At 41.5% G+C, this 16,787-nt stretch overlaps 1 protein-coding gene across 3 annotated transcripts in view; it reads right to left on the bottom strand.

The window, feature by feature from the left end:
• The window catches only part of RASGRP3 (RAS guanyl releasing protein 3), a 130,475-nt gene that overhangs the window by 30,324 nt on the left and 83,364 nt on the right, over positions 1-16,787 (bottom strand). For all 3 annotated transcript variants that reach the window (XM_030921282.1, XM_010372400.2, XM_010372401.2), the window contains 6 exons: positions 13,793-13,855; positions 13,095-13,226; positions 11,690-11,837; positions 9,714-9,887; positions 9,218-9,334; positions 6,073-6,348 (listed from right to left, as the gene is read on the bottom strand). In XM_030921282.1, the coding sequence (XP_030777142.1) occupies positions 6,073-6,348; positions 9,218-9,334; positions 9,714-9,887; positions 11,690-11,837; positions 13,095-13,226; positions 13,793-13,855 (910 nt within the window). The remainder of the gene's footprint in view (positions 1-6,072; positions 6,349-9,217; positions 9,335-9,713; positions 9,888-11,689; positions 11,838-13,094; positions 13,227-13,792; positions 13,856-16,787) is intronic.

Genomic DNA, 16,787 nt, shown 5'->3' with positions numbered 1-16,787 from the left:
GGATTCATGGAGGTCCCTGTGAACTGGGACTTAACCAGGAGGACTGGGACTGAATCTGGACAAAAGAGAGAGGAAGATCATTGCAGGCAAGGACAACACAGATCCAGATTGGAGAACATGGATAAACTCTGGAAAGCCTTACAATGCATGTTCTCACTCACCTAAAACAGAAGTCATGAGGTTAAAATAAGCCTGAACAATTCCCACCTACTCCTTTAAAGCTAGAACACTCCATGGATCACATCACTTCCCCGGCCATGAACATAACCAGTGCTGGCTCCCTTCTTTGACCATGTAGGAACGAAAAATGTTCTTTAACATATTTTATCTAACGTGTGTATGAGAGTGGAGTGAGGGGAAAAAGAAAGAAGCAGGAAGCCAGAGAAAACTCAAGAGGTGAAGATGTTTTCAAAGATTCCTTTTCCTGTTCTACTTCCTTTAAAAAAGAAGTTGGCATCATAAAATTTCATTTTCAAATCATTCATTCAACAAATATTTATCAGTAATCTACTATGTGCCAGGGACTGTTATAGTCACTGTTCTAGCAGCTGCTTGAATGTAACATTTAAATTAAGGACTTCATAATCAGGTCACGTTTCTTTTACCTGCACTTTGTCACAAAGTTTTTTTTCTAAACAAAATAAAACTGATTTAACTGTGAAATTTCCCCAGTATCATGTCAAGATCATGACAATCCTGCTTACAAAGAAGAGACATCCTAGTCACCTTCCCCTAAACAGCAATCACTCCTACTTTCCGGGCTCTGCTTTGTTACAGGAAAGGAAACCTCCACATGTCACAAACAAATGCCTTTGGGAGCCATTCCATTATATAAAAGAGTCAAGTAGGATGTCTAAAAGGTACATTTTGATAGAGACACTGGTACCACAATGTCTTATTTGGAAAACAGTCTTTGCAGATGTAATTTATTTAGGGATCTTTCCTCTTAGCGCCACAATTAAAAAAAAATTGTGATGATAAATGGGACCTGACACCGCTCTCTGTTAGGGAAGTCACAGGGAGAGGTGTGGTTTGTGATGAACATCGCTACTCAGCAATGACAAAATTGCTGTCAGCCTAACGTTGGACCTTGAGTTGCCAAATCTTCTGATTTGTTCAGAGAAGCCAGAAATCTGGAGTTTTAGATAAACTATCCCAATTTTTAAACACTGGGAACTAACAACAACAAAATGTTATGATTCCATATAGACCAAATAAAATACATCAGCCATGGGCAGTTGTCTACTATTTTATAATTCCCACAACAGACAACTGCACCAGGCTCTCAGTCTCATGAAAATGGGCAGCACATCTGTCTTTTGCACCTCTGTATCCCCTGTCCCAGCTTGCAGCCTCGCACTGTGAAGGTTACATAAAGAGAGAAAACCAAGTGACTCCTTCCTTCTGAATTCCTTGTTATCAGGAGTTAGTGCAGACTTGGAGGAGCATGTTCCCTTCCTCCTGACTCAGCTTCCAAGTCCTGTGATCACTGGCACCAGCATCTGCTGGAGATGAGATGACAGCAGCACTACCACTGCCAACCAAGAATCCAAATTAGCCACACACTAAGGCGGGGAGATGCTCTTTCAGGAGAAACAGAACATCCTTGGGTATTTCCATGTGTCAAATGGATAACTGGCTCAGCGATGGAAATGTTTTGGTAGTCTCCAAATACTTGCTCTCTGCTTATTAGTAGTGTGAGCCTGGGCATGCAGTTAACCTTCTTGAGTCTCAGTCTCCTGATCTGTGAAATGGGAATCATAAATAATAGCTGCCTCCAAGAACTATGGTGAAGATTAAATGAGCTAATGGGTGTCTGACTAGAGTTTGTTTAGAAGGTCACAAATGCAGGGTTTGGCTTCCAGTCAATGCACGAGCCAAATGCCACTGTGCTTATCCATGAATGTAAAGCTGCCGCTTGGGGTTACTCCTAGCATCTCTTCTTTCCCAGCCATGATTCTACTTCCTCTCTCAGATCTCCTCCGGGCTTTATGGACCTGCCCAAAGAATGATCTGTTCTACTTTCTACACACCTTTTTTATAATATGGGCTGCTCATCAATGGAATTTCAAGAACACTTGCTTTTGTCAAACATATTTTGAACCTGGCTGTTTTTTTCTGACAAATGTTCTGATCCACTGTTTCAAGTTGTTGCATTTACCAACCTATCCTTTCAGCAAAGCTGGTTGCAGATTCAGTCTTCAGTAGGATCTACATTGGCTTGACTGTTTATCATAAAATAAAACACACCTGGACATCAGACTGCCTCTACTCACCATTTTTGAAACTCTTCTTATTCTTCTTCTTCTTTTTTAAAAATGAGACTAAAATTAAAAATACAGGGGCTTTCCAGTTATTTGCATGTACTCAAAATGGTAAAAGTAACTGATAGGGCTAAAAATACCATGAAAAGATTCAGACTATTTCATACCCCATGCAACAGGAGCATCAGCTTTTAAAACTCCTGGTTACATGAATTGGGATGTAAGGGAAATGTCCTCTTCAGATATTCCCCAAAAAGAGGAACAATACGAATCCCAACAGTTTGGTGGCGTGATCCTCCTTCCCTCAACATGCCTGGTGCCACATTCAAGGGGCCAAGGATACAATGATAAAAATGACAAACAAAGCTCCTACCCTCATAGATTTTGTCCTGTAATTACTTCCTTTACTGCACACCATGAAGAGGGGGAGAGAGCGGTATTAATTAATTTTTACAGATGTGAAATAAATTAGATGTCAGCAATGTGCCCACATGAGAGAACAAATGTCCATTTGAGGGGAACCTGGCCCAGGCTGCGATGCAGAAGGTTACCCCCTGTCCTTTGTAAATCTCAGTTTCTTCTTTTGTTTAAAAAAGAAAAAAAAAAAAAAAGGAAGGGGCAGGGGTGATGTTACATCCGCAGCCCTGCCCAGGCTGCACTGCAGGGTGTGTGTGAGAATTTACTGAGGAAATGTATGTGAAAAGTGCTGTGAAAATTGTAATCAACTATTACAGAAAGTTAAAGCACTGCGCTACAGCCTACCACACAGAGTAGGCATTTCATAATTGTTGATGAACTTAAGGGTTCTCTTTTTCTGTCCTCCAGGGCTGTCCATCATATACAGACGACCTCAGCTGGGGCCATGTTTAGATGAAAACAATCACTTCAGGTGAAAATTTAGAGTCCTGGGGCAAAATGAATCACCCCTTCTAATGCTGGCATGTGGATGCCTTCACATGCATTGGGGCAGCTGTGGTCAGCCATATGATTTTAATCCAGATATGTGTGTGCTTCATAAAACGGCCACTGGGCTCTAGTGACCACAAGATAGAAGCCTCCTCGGTCCTCATGTTGAGGTGATTAACTCCTCAGGAGTCAGGAAGAATGAATGTATACTGCTATGCACTAAACTTTCTTCTTGGTTATGTGGGGAGAGAAAGCATCTTGGCTTGAAGTTTGGTGACTCATACACAGGATTGTGCTATCGTGATGAGCTATCGGGCTGGTACTACAGAATCAAGTTGACTCTTGGTTCCTTATTCTCAAGACTTCACCGGTTCTTACATCTAGAATCCTGGAAGTTTAAAGCTGGAAAAGACCTCACAAATGAGCATGAAACACTTATTTTAAAAAAGCCAAAGTCAAGGCTCTTAGCAAGGAGAAAAAGCCAAGCAACTGCAGAGGGAAAGCTGAAAGCAAGGTCTCCCATCTAGGATTCTGCCACTACACTGTGCTACCCAACACTGCACTTACTAAATACGGCGCTTGATGGCTTCTAAGTTTTCCTTCAATATGAGAGAGAGAGAGATTCCTCCCCAGCAAAAAGGAATTTATTTCTTAGCCTTTATTTCTAGAGTTCAGATTTTTTCATTTGTACTCCTGAAATTGTATTGAAAATCCTTCAATATTTCTCTAAATATCTCTTTGTCGTAATGTTGCTTGTTTCATTTATAACTCAAATTAATTTCTCTACCCCATTATTATCTTTTATCTCTATGAGAAATTGCCCAAGGGTAGGCACCTGCTCTCTGAAGTTGTGCTTGACATCGTGGACAGCTTGGACACAGACACTGGAAGCCTAGGCTCCACATGGAGACGGGTCTGCAGACATCACCTGCGGCTGTGGGTCTGCAGTCTGATTGGGGCTGCAACTCTGGTCACTCATTCATGGAAACATATATACATGGCAAATCATTAATAAATGCGGGTGCTTCATATACACCTTGGAATACTATGCAGCCATAAAAAAGGATGAGTTCTGTCCTTTGTAGGGACATGGATGAAGCTAGAAACCATCATTCTCAGCAAACTATTGCAAGAACAGAAAACCAAACACCGTGTGTTCTCACTCATAGGTGGGAATTGAATAATGAGATCACTTGGACACAGGAAGGGGAACATCACACACCGCGGCCTATTGTGGGGAGGGGGAAGGGAGGAGGGATAGCATTAGGAGATATATCTAATGTAAATGACGAGTTAATGGGTACAGCACACCAACATGGCACATATATACATATGTAACAAACCTGCACGTTGTGCACATGTACCCTAGAACTTAAAGTATAATCATAATAAATAAATAAATAAATAAACAAACAAATGCAGGTGCTTGAATTATTGTGAGTTGTGTTCCCCACCCCCAGTAGAGAAAGTCTGCATATTTACTATTTGTCACAACAACTCATCTTTAAGAGAGCTGTGTTTCTGTGTGTTGGCCACTTCTGCTTTATTTGAAGGGTATAGCTAGCATTATTGCCTACGCTTAGGGGTTTATTCTTTGGTAAACAATTACATGCTCTAGGAACAGTTTGTGAGAAGGGCGAGAAACCACACTCCTATTCCAATGCAGCAGACCTAGGGGATTTAGGCTCTCAGAAATTAAGAGGAGTTATTGGTTTCATTTTCCACAGCCATACAAGGAAAACAGTTAATTCAGTATTGCAGCTGAGTTTCAGATGCTACAGTGTTATAAACCCAAACAGGGAAGTTGTACCTCTACTTTTATTTAAGGAAGGGCGAGTGAATTTTGTTATGCCTCTTCTTCCCACAAAGAAGCAGCCAGTGGGAAATGTTCTCTTCTATACACCTGTTGTGTCTAGAAGTTCTAGGATGCGGAGACCAGCTAAACATGTGTGCCACAAATGCCAAAAAAGTATGAGTGGCAGGTGAACTTCTTTTTCTAAGCCACATCCCTCCTAAATACAGCATGCAGTTCATTTACTGAGTTCCTAAATATGCCAGGAACTGTGAGAGCTGCGAGGGATATGATATGTAAGGCAGGTAAACAGAAAAAAATTGAATTCAGAGTGACTCCTCCTACAGTTAAGGAAAATATAAAGTGCCAGGGTGACGTGTGACAGATGCATGACTGCTTTGGAGGGGGAGAGAGAATGCTCCAGAAAGACAGGCTTTTGAATTTGAACTCACCATATGGATGGGGATAGGATTCTCCAAGAAAGTGCAAAGGCCAGAAAGCAGAAGGCAGCATTTCTTGGAGTGCAAAGTATAAGAAGTTCAGTATTTCTCAAAGGCTGGTAAAATGTGGGAGAGGGTGATGGCAAAGAAGGCTGGGCTGACGGTTGGAGACTGAGTCTTCAAGAACCTCGAATGCCAGTCTGTAAACTACATCCTGGAGGTTTGGGAGGTTCATAATGGGAAGAGGGGGATTGCAGAGAAGGTCCTTGCATCACTCCAGGCTTCAGCTAAAGCAGTGCAGTGAGGATAAAGAGGAGCAGATGACTGGAGGACATACAGAAGGATGTGATGAGTTGGACGAATGTGGTGAAGGAGAGTGAGGGCTGAGACAGAGTCTGGAGGAGCTTCTCTAAGAACTCCAGAAGTGGAGCCATACGGCAGAGAGTGGGCCCCTCTGAACAAAGGTAGATTTCTTTGCCCCAAGATTTGCTGGTTATGGAAAATACTAATCAGGGTTCCTTTTCCCTTGTCCTGTGAGATTTCCTCTCATCTATCGACTCTGAAACCAATTTTCCTCCAGAATGAATTGCTGGCACACATCTTCCTATGTCTGCTGGAAAGAAAGGTACAGAAGAGTTACAGAGCCCAAACTTGGCTCCTTGGAACTCACTGTGAGCAGGTTGATCAAATCCATGTTGGGTTCTAGGTGGTGAGAGGCATTCTGCAGGGAGACTAGTTCACTCAGGGTAACGGAGAGCTGGTGCATTTTCACAATGTTCACTTTGTTCTCCTCCGTCCAGTCTGGGAAAATGACATGGACTGCTATCAAGTCTTTCAAGTGTACTCCAAGGATGGGGATTTTGAAGCCATCGCAGTCGGCAAAGGCCTTGCGGTAATTGCAGTAATTACCGTTGGAGGAGACCAACTCTGTCATTTCATTCCAGTTCTGGGAACAGATGGAAAAGTAGAATTTCAAACAGCTTTTTCCCTTCTGTACACCCCCAGGCCCTGCAATGTGTGGCTAGGAAATTCCTCAGCTACTGAGAAAAGTATCACTTGCACCAATGTTGCTACAGGGAAATATTAATCAAGAAAAAGAAAGTTAGAAAACGTACTAGGCCTGGCTACGCATTGAGCAGCTGGTTCCATTTTGCTATAAAATGGAAATAACCTACATGTCTGCCTACCTACTAGAGATGTTGGGATATTAAATGGCATCATGTATTCTCAAGTGTTTGGGAATTTATGAAAATATTACTGTCCACAAATTCAAGCATGTCGAATATTAAAATTTTTTAGTTGTTCCAAGAAAGTTGCATTCCAGATATTACTTGAGGTTAATCTGGGACACTGTGGGGTAGGGAAAGTTGCAATGCGTTATGAGATAACTGTGGTTCTATATTCTGCCTAACTAGAAGGGTGACCTTGAACAAGTCACTTCACTTCTTTGGGCCTTGGTTTCTTTCTCTGTAAGTAAGAGAAGTTCCTATAAATAATTTTAAAAGATATACGGGTAGTTCTCCAAGCCTCTATAAGCTTCTATCAGATTCTTATTCTTCACAACATTTAAAATTTGTTTTTGCCTTTTACTTGAGATTTGGTACAAAGCTAAAAGAAAATGAAATACTTATTACCTAATAAGTTCCATTATACTTGGAATGAGTACAGAGTTTGAGGTCAAACAACAGTACTTCTGTGGCTTACTTCCTCTTGTTTATATGGACAAGTTATTGTTGGTTGCTTCACAGCAACTGGGCATGGTCTTTCTAGTAGACCCCGATTTTAATTAGTCTACTCTCTCCCAAAGCAGCCCTTGTGACTCAGACAGAGCTATTTCCATTTCCAGGACCAAGAATGGGTTCTGATTTATCATCAGAGTAATTGCATCCCTCTAGTTTGTGACTGGTTCAGGAACTCAGGGTTAAGCCAATCAGTACATTGTATTCCTCTGGCAACTGTTATTGGTCCAGGGATGGGCTTAAGACCTGAGTTGGCTCAAGAGGTCTTTAATTCTATGCGTGAAGAGTTGAAGTGAGAAGTCTTCCCTATCTTCAGCTTTCATGAACAAGGGAACATAATTTTTCGGTTGCTACAGACAGCCCAATTAGGAGAAAAACCGGTTTGATGAAACAAACAAAAAACAAAACTCTCTAATACTCAGAGGCAGGCAGAGCCCCCGAGTCAGAGGTCTGATCAGACCATGCCTGCTCTGTTTCTGGACTTCCAGGTATGTCCCCCAGGGTGGAGTGCAGTGGTATGATCCTGGCTCACTGCAGCCTCAAACTCCTGGGCTCAAATGATCATTCCATCTCAGCCTCCCAGATAGCTGGGACTACAGGCACACACTGCCACACCTGGCTAATTTTTTTTTTTTTTTTTTGAGGCGGAGTCTCGCTCTGTCGCCCGGACTGGAGTGCAGTGGCCGGATCTCAGCTCACTGCAAGCTCCGCCTCCCGGGTTTGCGCCATTCTCTCGCCTCAGCCTCCCGAGTAGCTGGGACTACAGGCGCCCGCCACCTCACCCGGCTAGTTTTTGTATTTTTAGTAGAGACGGGGTTTCACTGTGTTAGCCAGGATGGTCTCGATCTCCTGACCTCGTGATCCACCCGTCTCGGCCTCCCAAAGTGCTGGGATTACAGGCTTGAGCCACCGCGCCCGGCCTTTTTTTTTTTTTTGTAGAGACAGGATCTAGTTATGTTACCCAGGCTGATGTCAAACTCCTGGCCTCAAGCAATCCTCCAACCTCCACCTCCCAAAGTACTGAGATTACAGGTGTGAGCCACCACGCCTGATGGACAATACATTTCCTGATTGTTTAATTGCTGTAGAAGTTTTTTTCTTTTTCTTTTAAACTCACAGCTAAAAGTGTCCATATTAAAATAACAAAGTGCACTCTTACGTGACAATCTTTTCATGGATGAAATGTTCCTTTTTGCTCAAGAAGAAAAAGAACTATCATGTCATAAAAATAAATATGGCAGAAAGCTCAGTTTGGAAAATGATCACTGTTTTATATATATATATATATACATATATTTTTTTTTCATGACAATTTAGTTCTAAATCTGAGGATTTGTATACAAGGCCTATGTCTTCCCCTTTCTATCTTTTGATGTGCCCAACACAGTGTTATTAATAGAGTAGTAATTCAATGACTTTATTTCAGGAGGTAGGGTAGTAACTATTTCTGTCTTATTTACTTTGTATATCACAGTGCCTATCATATAGTAGGACCAAATAGATACCTGTTGAATATGTTGGTTTTTTTTTTTTTTTTTCTTCCTGAGACAGAGTCTCCCTCTGTTGCCCAGGCTGGAGTGCAGTGGTGCAATCTCGGCTCACTGCAAGCTTCGCCCCCCAGGTTCACGCCTTTCTCCTGCCTCAGCCTCCCGAGTAGCTGGGACTACAGGCACCCGCCACCACGCCCAGCTAATTTTTTTTGTATTTTTAGTAGAGACGGGGTTTCACTGTGTTAGCCAGGATGGTCTCGATCTCCTGACCTTGTGATCCACACGCCTCGGCCTCCCAAAGTGCTGGGATTACAGGAGTGAGCCACCGCGCCTGGCCACCACTGCAATATGTGAATGGTATGTCAAAGCATTCTTCCTGGGACACTTACCAACACCTCCAACCTGTCTTTCCAGGTGAACTCAGCTGGTGTGGTTATTCCCTTTCTACTTTGTCCCCATGTATAAACTACCACGGGTTTAAGAGGAAAACTTTCCCCCTCTGAGTGACATTTGTTAGGCATATACTAAATCTGAACAATTTACAAATGCATTTTTTTACTTTTAAGTAGGATCAAATCTACTGTACCTTTGTAACTTCTGAAGAAAGATGAGAATGCGTCTCTTTGAGGCGTGAAATGGAACTATGACTGAGGCCTCCCACCACTGCCATCAGGGTGTTAAAATTTTTGAGCTGAAGGAGCTTCTGCAATAAAAATGCATCAATTCTTTTTAAGGATTTTTAAATTAGTCTAAACTTTCTGAATTACAAGTACATTTATGCACAATTTTAATAACAAGAAGCTAATGAAAAAATTACATCAATTTAAAATGAAGCACAAATAGAATCCGAGAAATATATCTATTACTTCACAGAAAAATAGCTACGTTAAATGCTTCTAAGCATTGCTTTTTGAAAGCAATCTTCTTGCATGGCAAAAATACGATTTGTTCATTAGACATCAGCGAGTAGTTTAGTTGTCCAGTGCTCTTATACTGTGAACACCACATTTCCTCAAGGACTTTTCTCAACAGAGTGAATGAACATCTAGAACTCAAGAACCCAGTCTGATCACCAGACATACCTTTGCAACATTGATAAACTTTGTGATGACTTCTGCCCTTTGCTGGGGGGTTGGTTTGCTAAGAACCATCAATTGGACCCACTTAGAGATTCCGTTAAATAAAGCTATCGATCTTTCCAAAGTTGGATTATTCTCCAGGCAGCCATGGATGACATAGCTTTGGTAATCAGTGAACTAGGAAAGGAAGATTCAGATATTCTGAATTATAATGGAGTCTTTGTAAAATCAGAAATTAGAATATTATATAGAAGAGGTGAGATATTGTTTCATAACAACAGAATAATTTCTTTTATTTCACATTTACAATGGCATCCTAAAAGTTTGAATATACATGTGTCTTTAAAATATTATTTTGCTGCTTTTCAAACCCCACTACTCACCCCATGCACAGACACCCACTACTACACATCACAGCTTTGGTGGGAGGAGAAAGAGGCAAGATTCAAAGTTGTATTCCAATGAGTTCAAAATTTACTGGGTCATAAGATCCACCTGCGGCACTTGGTAAAATACTGGTTCCTGGGAACACCCTAGGTGTAAACGATCACTATCTTCAGAGGAAAAACCAAAGAATCTCCTTTTTTTTTTTTTTTTTTTTTTTTTTTTTTAGACCAAGTCTCGCTCTGTTGCCAGGCTGGAGTACAGTGGCGCGATCTTGGCTGACTGCAATCTCCGCCTTCAGGGTTCAAGCGATTCTCCTGCCTCAGCCTCCTGAGTAACTGATACTACAGGTGCAAGCCGCCACGCCTGGCTAGATTTTTTTGTATTTTTAGTAGAGATGGGGTTTCGCCATGCTGGCCAGGATGGTCTCGATCTCTTGACCTCATGATCCGCCCACCTTGGCCTCCCAAAGTGCTGGGATTAAAGGCGCGCTGGGCCAAGAATCTCCATTTTTAACACACTGCTGGTGATTCCAATCAGGCAAGTTAAAGATACAATGGTATACAATGAAGAGGAGGAAATGAACGCAAATAGAATGATTTCAAATTAGCATCAATTGTAAAGTTGTTTCAAGAAAAAAGAAGACAGAGGAAAAAAAATCAATTGAAGTAAGGCTGCTCTTTAGCAAGACAAACACATTCAGAATGTTAGCATGGATGTCAAAAAATACATATGAGCTTTCTATCATATAAACAGTGCAGGGGACTCCCTCCCATGGCCTGCCTGCGGGGAATCGTTAAGGTACTCTCTAAGTAGGATTACTTAGTGAAAGAATCAGTCTTTCAGAAATTCATGCTTCTAACCAAGACAGTCTTCTTTGTGAGCAATAATGTAATTCATTCTCCGACACCTTGGAAAAGGAGAAGGAGGAGGCGCGACTTCCCCAGAGCTTGGCGAGACAAAGCAAAGTGGTTGGCTGATTGTGAACCAATGTGGAAAATGTTATCATAACAGGAGGATAGAGAGCAGGAGGCTAAGAAATCACAGACCAGAGAAAGAAAAGGGGGAGTTAGAGAAGGAATGAGGCTCCATCAAGATGAGTAGGAAAGAGAAGTTTAATTCAGGATCTCCATCTCTGGGAAAGAAACAAGCTGATGTTGAGACTCTCCTTAACGTCTCCAATTCCTATTTTCAACCTACACCCACAATTAGCCATTTATACAAATCCGAACCTAACTAAATATGTTTTCCCAAAAACGAAGGGCCTAGCAAAACATGTTCACTTGGGAGAAGTCAATGGAGCTAAATCAACCTTGAATGGTTAAATCTGCACTGACTATTTAGAAAAATCACGCTTTAATCCTATGAAAGGAGACATTGAAAATAGCGACAGAAATATAGCTCCTGAGCCATAAAATAAAGACAGGATAATATTTATCTTTGGTTAAAAGGGATTGTTCCTGTGAATTAAGGGCACTTTTCCAGCAGAGCACAGTGATAGAAGCTGCCAACACTTCAGAGTATGAAAATGCAGCTCTTGGGGAAGTTGGCATGGTGGTTGTTATCCTTGGAAGAATAAATGTCAAGTTTCTTACTGAGATCCTTCTAAAAGATTTATGCTCCAGAAAAGTGAGGTGCTCAGCCAATTCAATGGGCTCCAGATGGTCAAACAGCAGACAGGCTTTTCCCTTCTTGGATACTTTTTTCCTCTGTGTGACTCTTCTCATCCAGTCATAGGAAGGACTATAAAAGAAGAGTGAGTCCGGTCAATGTGTTGAAAGCCCATTTCACTCAATGGAAGTTATTAACCTACTGACTCTGTAACTCTTGGCTTGCTTCCAGGGGCTTGTGCAAAATACATGCCCTGTCTTTCATATTTGAAGAGAAAACCACTGACCAATTGCCAATAGAACATAAACTTGGAGTTGTTTTTCCAGACAGAGTAGGTTTTGCACTGATCCATCCAGAATCTCTTACTTAGTCTCTTTGTGACCAGCAAGGTCTGGATCATAAAGGAAAGGTCAGGGCTAGTATATAAATTTGGGAGTTTATCAGGATACAGATGGTGATTTAAGGCACATGGAAACCACTAGAAGCTGTGGTTCTCATACTTTAGTATAACATGAATTATCTGAAAAGCTTGTTATAAAGACAGAGGCCTGGGCCTCACTGCCAGAGGTTCTGATTTATTAGGAATGATCTTGAATGATATATATTTTCACCAAACATCCCTTATAATTCCCGGATCATTCACTATTGATTACTATTGAAGGAAGTATTCAATAGTAATCGACAGTGGAAAACAGAGATGCCTAACACACAAGAATATACATTTGCAAGATGGATAACCATATTTAGATCATCAAATAGTCTTCCCTGTGCAAAGTTACCTAGTTGATATGAAAGTGGCCTAATTGCACCAGTTACCTAATAACTGAGCTAACCAGCTCCTGACATCTGTGGTCAACCACCATAAGGTTGTTGTTCCGAGGCCAACCTCAGCAGCACCATGGTACAGAGCTTCTCAAGCTTGCATGTGAATCACTTAGGGATCTTTAAAGTGCGGATTCCAATTCAGGTTTAAGGTGGAGCTTAGAGGCTGCATTCCTAATGAGCTCCCAGGTGATGCTAATGTTGCTGGTCTGCAGACCACACTTTGAGTAGTGAAGGCATAAGAGATGTTAACTAGATTCAGACTCAGTAACTAATACCGAGCATCTATTTTGTGCCAAATGCTTTCATGCACTATCTTATGTCCTTATTGGATGTTCATAATAATCCCATGAGAAAGGTACTGTCCACATTTTACAAGTAAAGAAACTGCAGCTTGGAGAGATGAGTTGTGTCCAATACGGCTTGTACTCACTGCAGCAAGGCTTTTCTCACAGAAGCAAACCTAGATTCAGGAGTGGGATGGACTCAGGACAAGTGGGGTGATCACTACTTCCTCCCCTAAGCAGTGGACTCATCGAGTGTGAAAGACGTTGGTGCCACTCTTACATGCTGGATATGTCGATGAGGCTGACGTGTTTTTCATATCCCAGTTGACTAGCTACTTCCCGGAATTCCTCAGTCATACGAATCAAACCAAGATCCAAATTAAACTCTGCAGGAAATTTCAGAATCCAGTACCTGAAAGGCATCAAATATTTTTGGCAGCTGGAATATTTCAAGTTGGATATCTATGGAAACGATTGTACCATTTTACAGACTACATTTAACACTGAATTCAGGACCATACTTCAAATTAGCCATCTCCTGTCTCCAAACCCCCATCCATCACATGGAGCCTCTCTCTGCCCTCCTTCAATCTAAAACCACTCCCATTCATAGCCTCTCTTTCAGTTGAGAGGAAACCCTTCCTTCAAGTCATGGTGAATAGGTGGGAATGGGTGTGGTGAGGGAGTAGAAGAAAATAAATCCACCCTAGAACTAAGAGCTAGTTTCATTCCTTAATCACATTTACTACTACTTAATCTCTAGTCCAAAAGATAAAGTTTCCCCCACCCCACCCAACAGAGGAGGGCCAATTTTAACAAAGTTGGTGGGAGGGGCATCAGAGTAGACTCTGTTGTCAAACTAGGTCTGCAGCTTGGGAAAAAGGTCAACAAAAAAAATTGTCAACAATTGCAGAACTGGAAACTACAACCGTGCCAGAACCAGAAGCTACAAGAAGTTAAATTTGTAAATGTATTTACCTCATGAAGTAGCAGATCTTTAACCGAAATTCATTGCCGCTTTCTCCAGTGGCATTTCGATACGTAAACCAGTTAAAGAAAAAATTCGTGCACCTCATTTCCTTTACACACACCTGCAGCTGTGCTCTCAATGTATATCAATTCCTAATAAGAGGACCATGCTGGGGACATTTGGGGTTATGAAGACACTCAAATACAGAGAGAAGTGGCCTCTGATGACTTCGACACTGAACAATTGAAACTTGATTTATTATAGCTCTGGAATATATTTTTTTGGTCTGAAGGAGAAGCCAGTTACAGGATTAGTTTTGCCTTCCTCCACACTTAACTAATAACTGCCAATTGTAATTACAAATAGACTGGCAACTATACATAATTAAAACTGATAGTACAGAGAAACACTATCTATTTTTATTTTTATTATTATTATTTTTTGAGACGGAGTCTGGCTCTGTCACCCAGGCTGGAGTGCAGTGGTGCAATCTCGGCTCACTGCAAACTCTGCCTCCCGGGTTCACGCCATTCTCCTGCCTCAGCTTCCTGAGTAGCTGGGACTACAGGCGTACGCCACCACATCCGGCTAATTTTTTGTATTTTTAGTAGAGATGGGGGTCCACTGTATTAGCCAGGATGGTCTCGATCTCCTGACCTTGTGATCCGCCTGCCTTGGCCTCCCAAAGTGCTGGGATTACAGGCGTGAGCCACCGCACCTGGCCGAGAAATACTATTTTAACCAAAAAGATTTTGTATTTAGGATTAATGCCTTATACAGTTATGCACCACATAACGACGTTTCAGTCAATGAAGGACTGCATATATGACAGTGGTCCAATAAGATTATAGTGGGATTGAAAAATTCCTGTTGCCTAGTGACATGGTAGCCAGCATAATGTTGTAACCCAATGCATTACTCATGTGTTTGTGGTGATGATGGTGTAAACAAATCTGCTGTTGTGTGAGTCATGTAAAAGTCTAGTATATACAGTCATGTACAGTATATGATACTTGATAATGAGAATAAATGACTTATTGGTTTATGGACTTACTATACTATTTTTTGTTGTAATTTTAGAGTACTCCTTTTACTTGTGTAAAAAAAATTAAAAAGTTAACTGTAACACAGCCTCAGCAGGTTCTTCAGGAGCTATTCCAGAAGGAGGGGTTGTTATCATAGGAGATGACAGCTCCATGCCTGTTACTACCCCTCAGACATTCCAGTGGAATAAGAGGTGGAGGTGGAAGACAGTGATATTGAGGATCCTGAGCCTGTGTAAACCTAAACCTAGGCTAATGCGTGTGTCTGTGTCTTTGCTTTTTTTTTTTTTTTTTTTTGAGACGGAGTCTTGCTCTGTCTCCCGGGCTGGAGTGCAGTGGCTGGATCTCAGCTCACTGCAAGCTCCGCCTCCCAGGTTTATGCCATTCTCCTGCCTCAGCCTCCCGAGTAGCTGGGACTACAGGCGCCCGCCACCTTGCCCGGCTAGTTTTTTGTATTTTTTTTAGTAGAGACGGGGTTTCACCGTGTTAGCCAGGATGGTCTCGATCTCCTGACCTCGTGATCCGCCCGTCTCGGCCTCCCAAAGTGCTGGGATTACAGGCTTGAGCCACCGCGCCCGGCCGTGTCTTTGCTTTTAATAAAAAAGTTTAAAAAGTAAAAAATAATAATAATAATAATAATAATAATAATAATAATTTAATAGAATAAGTTTGTAGAATAAAGATATTAAGAAAGAAAATATTTTTTACAGCAGTACAATATATTTGTGTTTTAAGGTAAGTGTTATTATAAAAGGATTAAAAAGTTTTTAAAGGTTTATAAAGTATAAAAGTTACAGTGACCGGGTACGGTGGCTCAAGCCTATAATCCCAGCACTTTGGGAGGCCGAGACGGGCAGATCACGAGGTCAGGAGATCAAGACCATCCTGGCTAACACGGTGAAACCCCGTCTCTACTAAAAAAAATACAAAAAACTAGCCGGGCGAGGTGGCCGGCGCCTGTAGTCCCAGCTACTCGGGAGGCTGAGGCAGGAGAATGGTGTAAACCCGGAAGGCGGAGCTTGCAGTGAGCTGAGATCCGGCCACTGCACTCCAGCCTGGGTGGCAGAGCGAGACTCCGTCTCAAAAAAAAAAAAAAAAAAAAAAAAAGTTACAGTAAGTTAAAGTTAATTTATTATTGAAGAAAGAAAAATATTTTTATAATTTGGTGTAGCCTAAGTGTATAGTGTCTATGAAGTCTACAATATTGTACATTAATGTCCTAGGCCTTCACATTCACTCTCCACTCACTCACTGATTCACCCAGAGTGGCTTCCAGTCTTGCAAGCTCCATTTGTGATAAGCGCCCTATACAGGTGTACCACTTTTTATCTTTTATACCGTATTTTTACTACACCTTTTCTATGTTTAGATACACAGATACCCACTATTGTATTACAATTGCCTATAGAATTCAGTATAGCGACATGCAGTACAGGTTTGTAGTCCAGGATCAACAGGCTGTGTAATATAGCCTAGATGTGTAGTAGGCTACAGCATCTAGGTTTATATAAGCACACTCTATGATACTTGCAAAATCATGAAATCATCGAATGATGATTTCCCCGTCGTTATGCTATGCGTAACTGTATAGGTACTCTAATTTCTTCTTTAATATTTGAAAATGTCATTTTCAGGTATATTAATACTCAAGTTGTATTATTTATTTGTAACTGTATTTATTCATACTCTTTTAAACAAATATTTATTGAGCTTGTGTATATGCCAGGCACTGTGGATATAGCATGAGCAAGGAATCCAAAGGGAGGAAAATTTATAGAAATGTTGATTCACAGGCGGTCTTCAAATTTCCCATATTAAATGTTACTATGCCTAAATATCCCTTTTTACTTGTGTCTCATGCACTGGTGGCCATGCTAAGGGTGAGAACACTGTTGGTGGGTACATTCTCTGGACAATGTCTAGATTGCCAGGAGTATGGCCAGACTGAGCCAATGCCCTC

This window comes from Rhinopithecus roxellana, chromosome 17 (genome assembly GCF_007565055.1).
Source record: "Rhinopithecus roxellana isolate Shanxi Qingling chromosome 17, ASM756505v1, whole genome shotgun sequence".
Taxonomy (NCBI): Eukaryota; Metazoa; Chordata; class Mammalia; order Primates; family Cercopithecidae; genus Rhinopithecus; species Rhinopithecus roxellana.
Note: the sequence above shows the minus strand (reverse complement) of the source record. Positions and strands in the feature narration are given on the sequence as shown.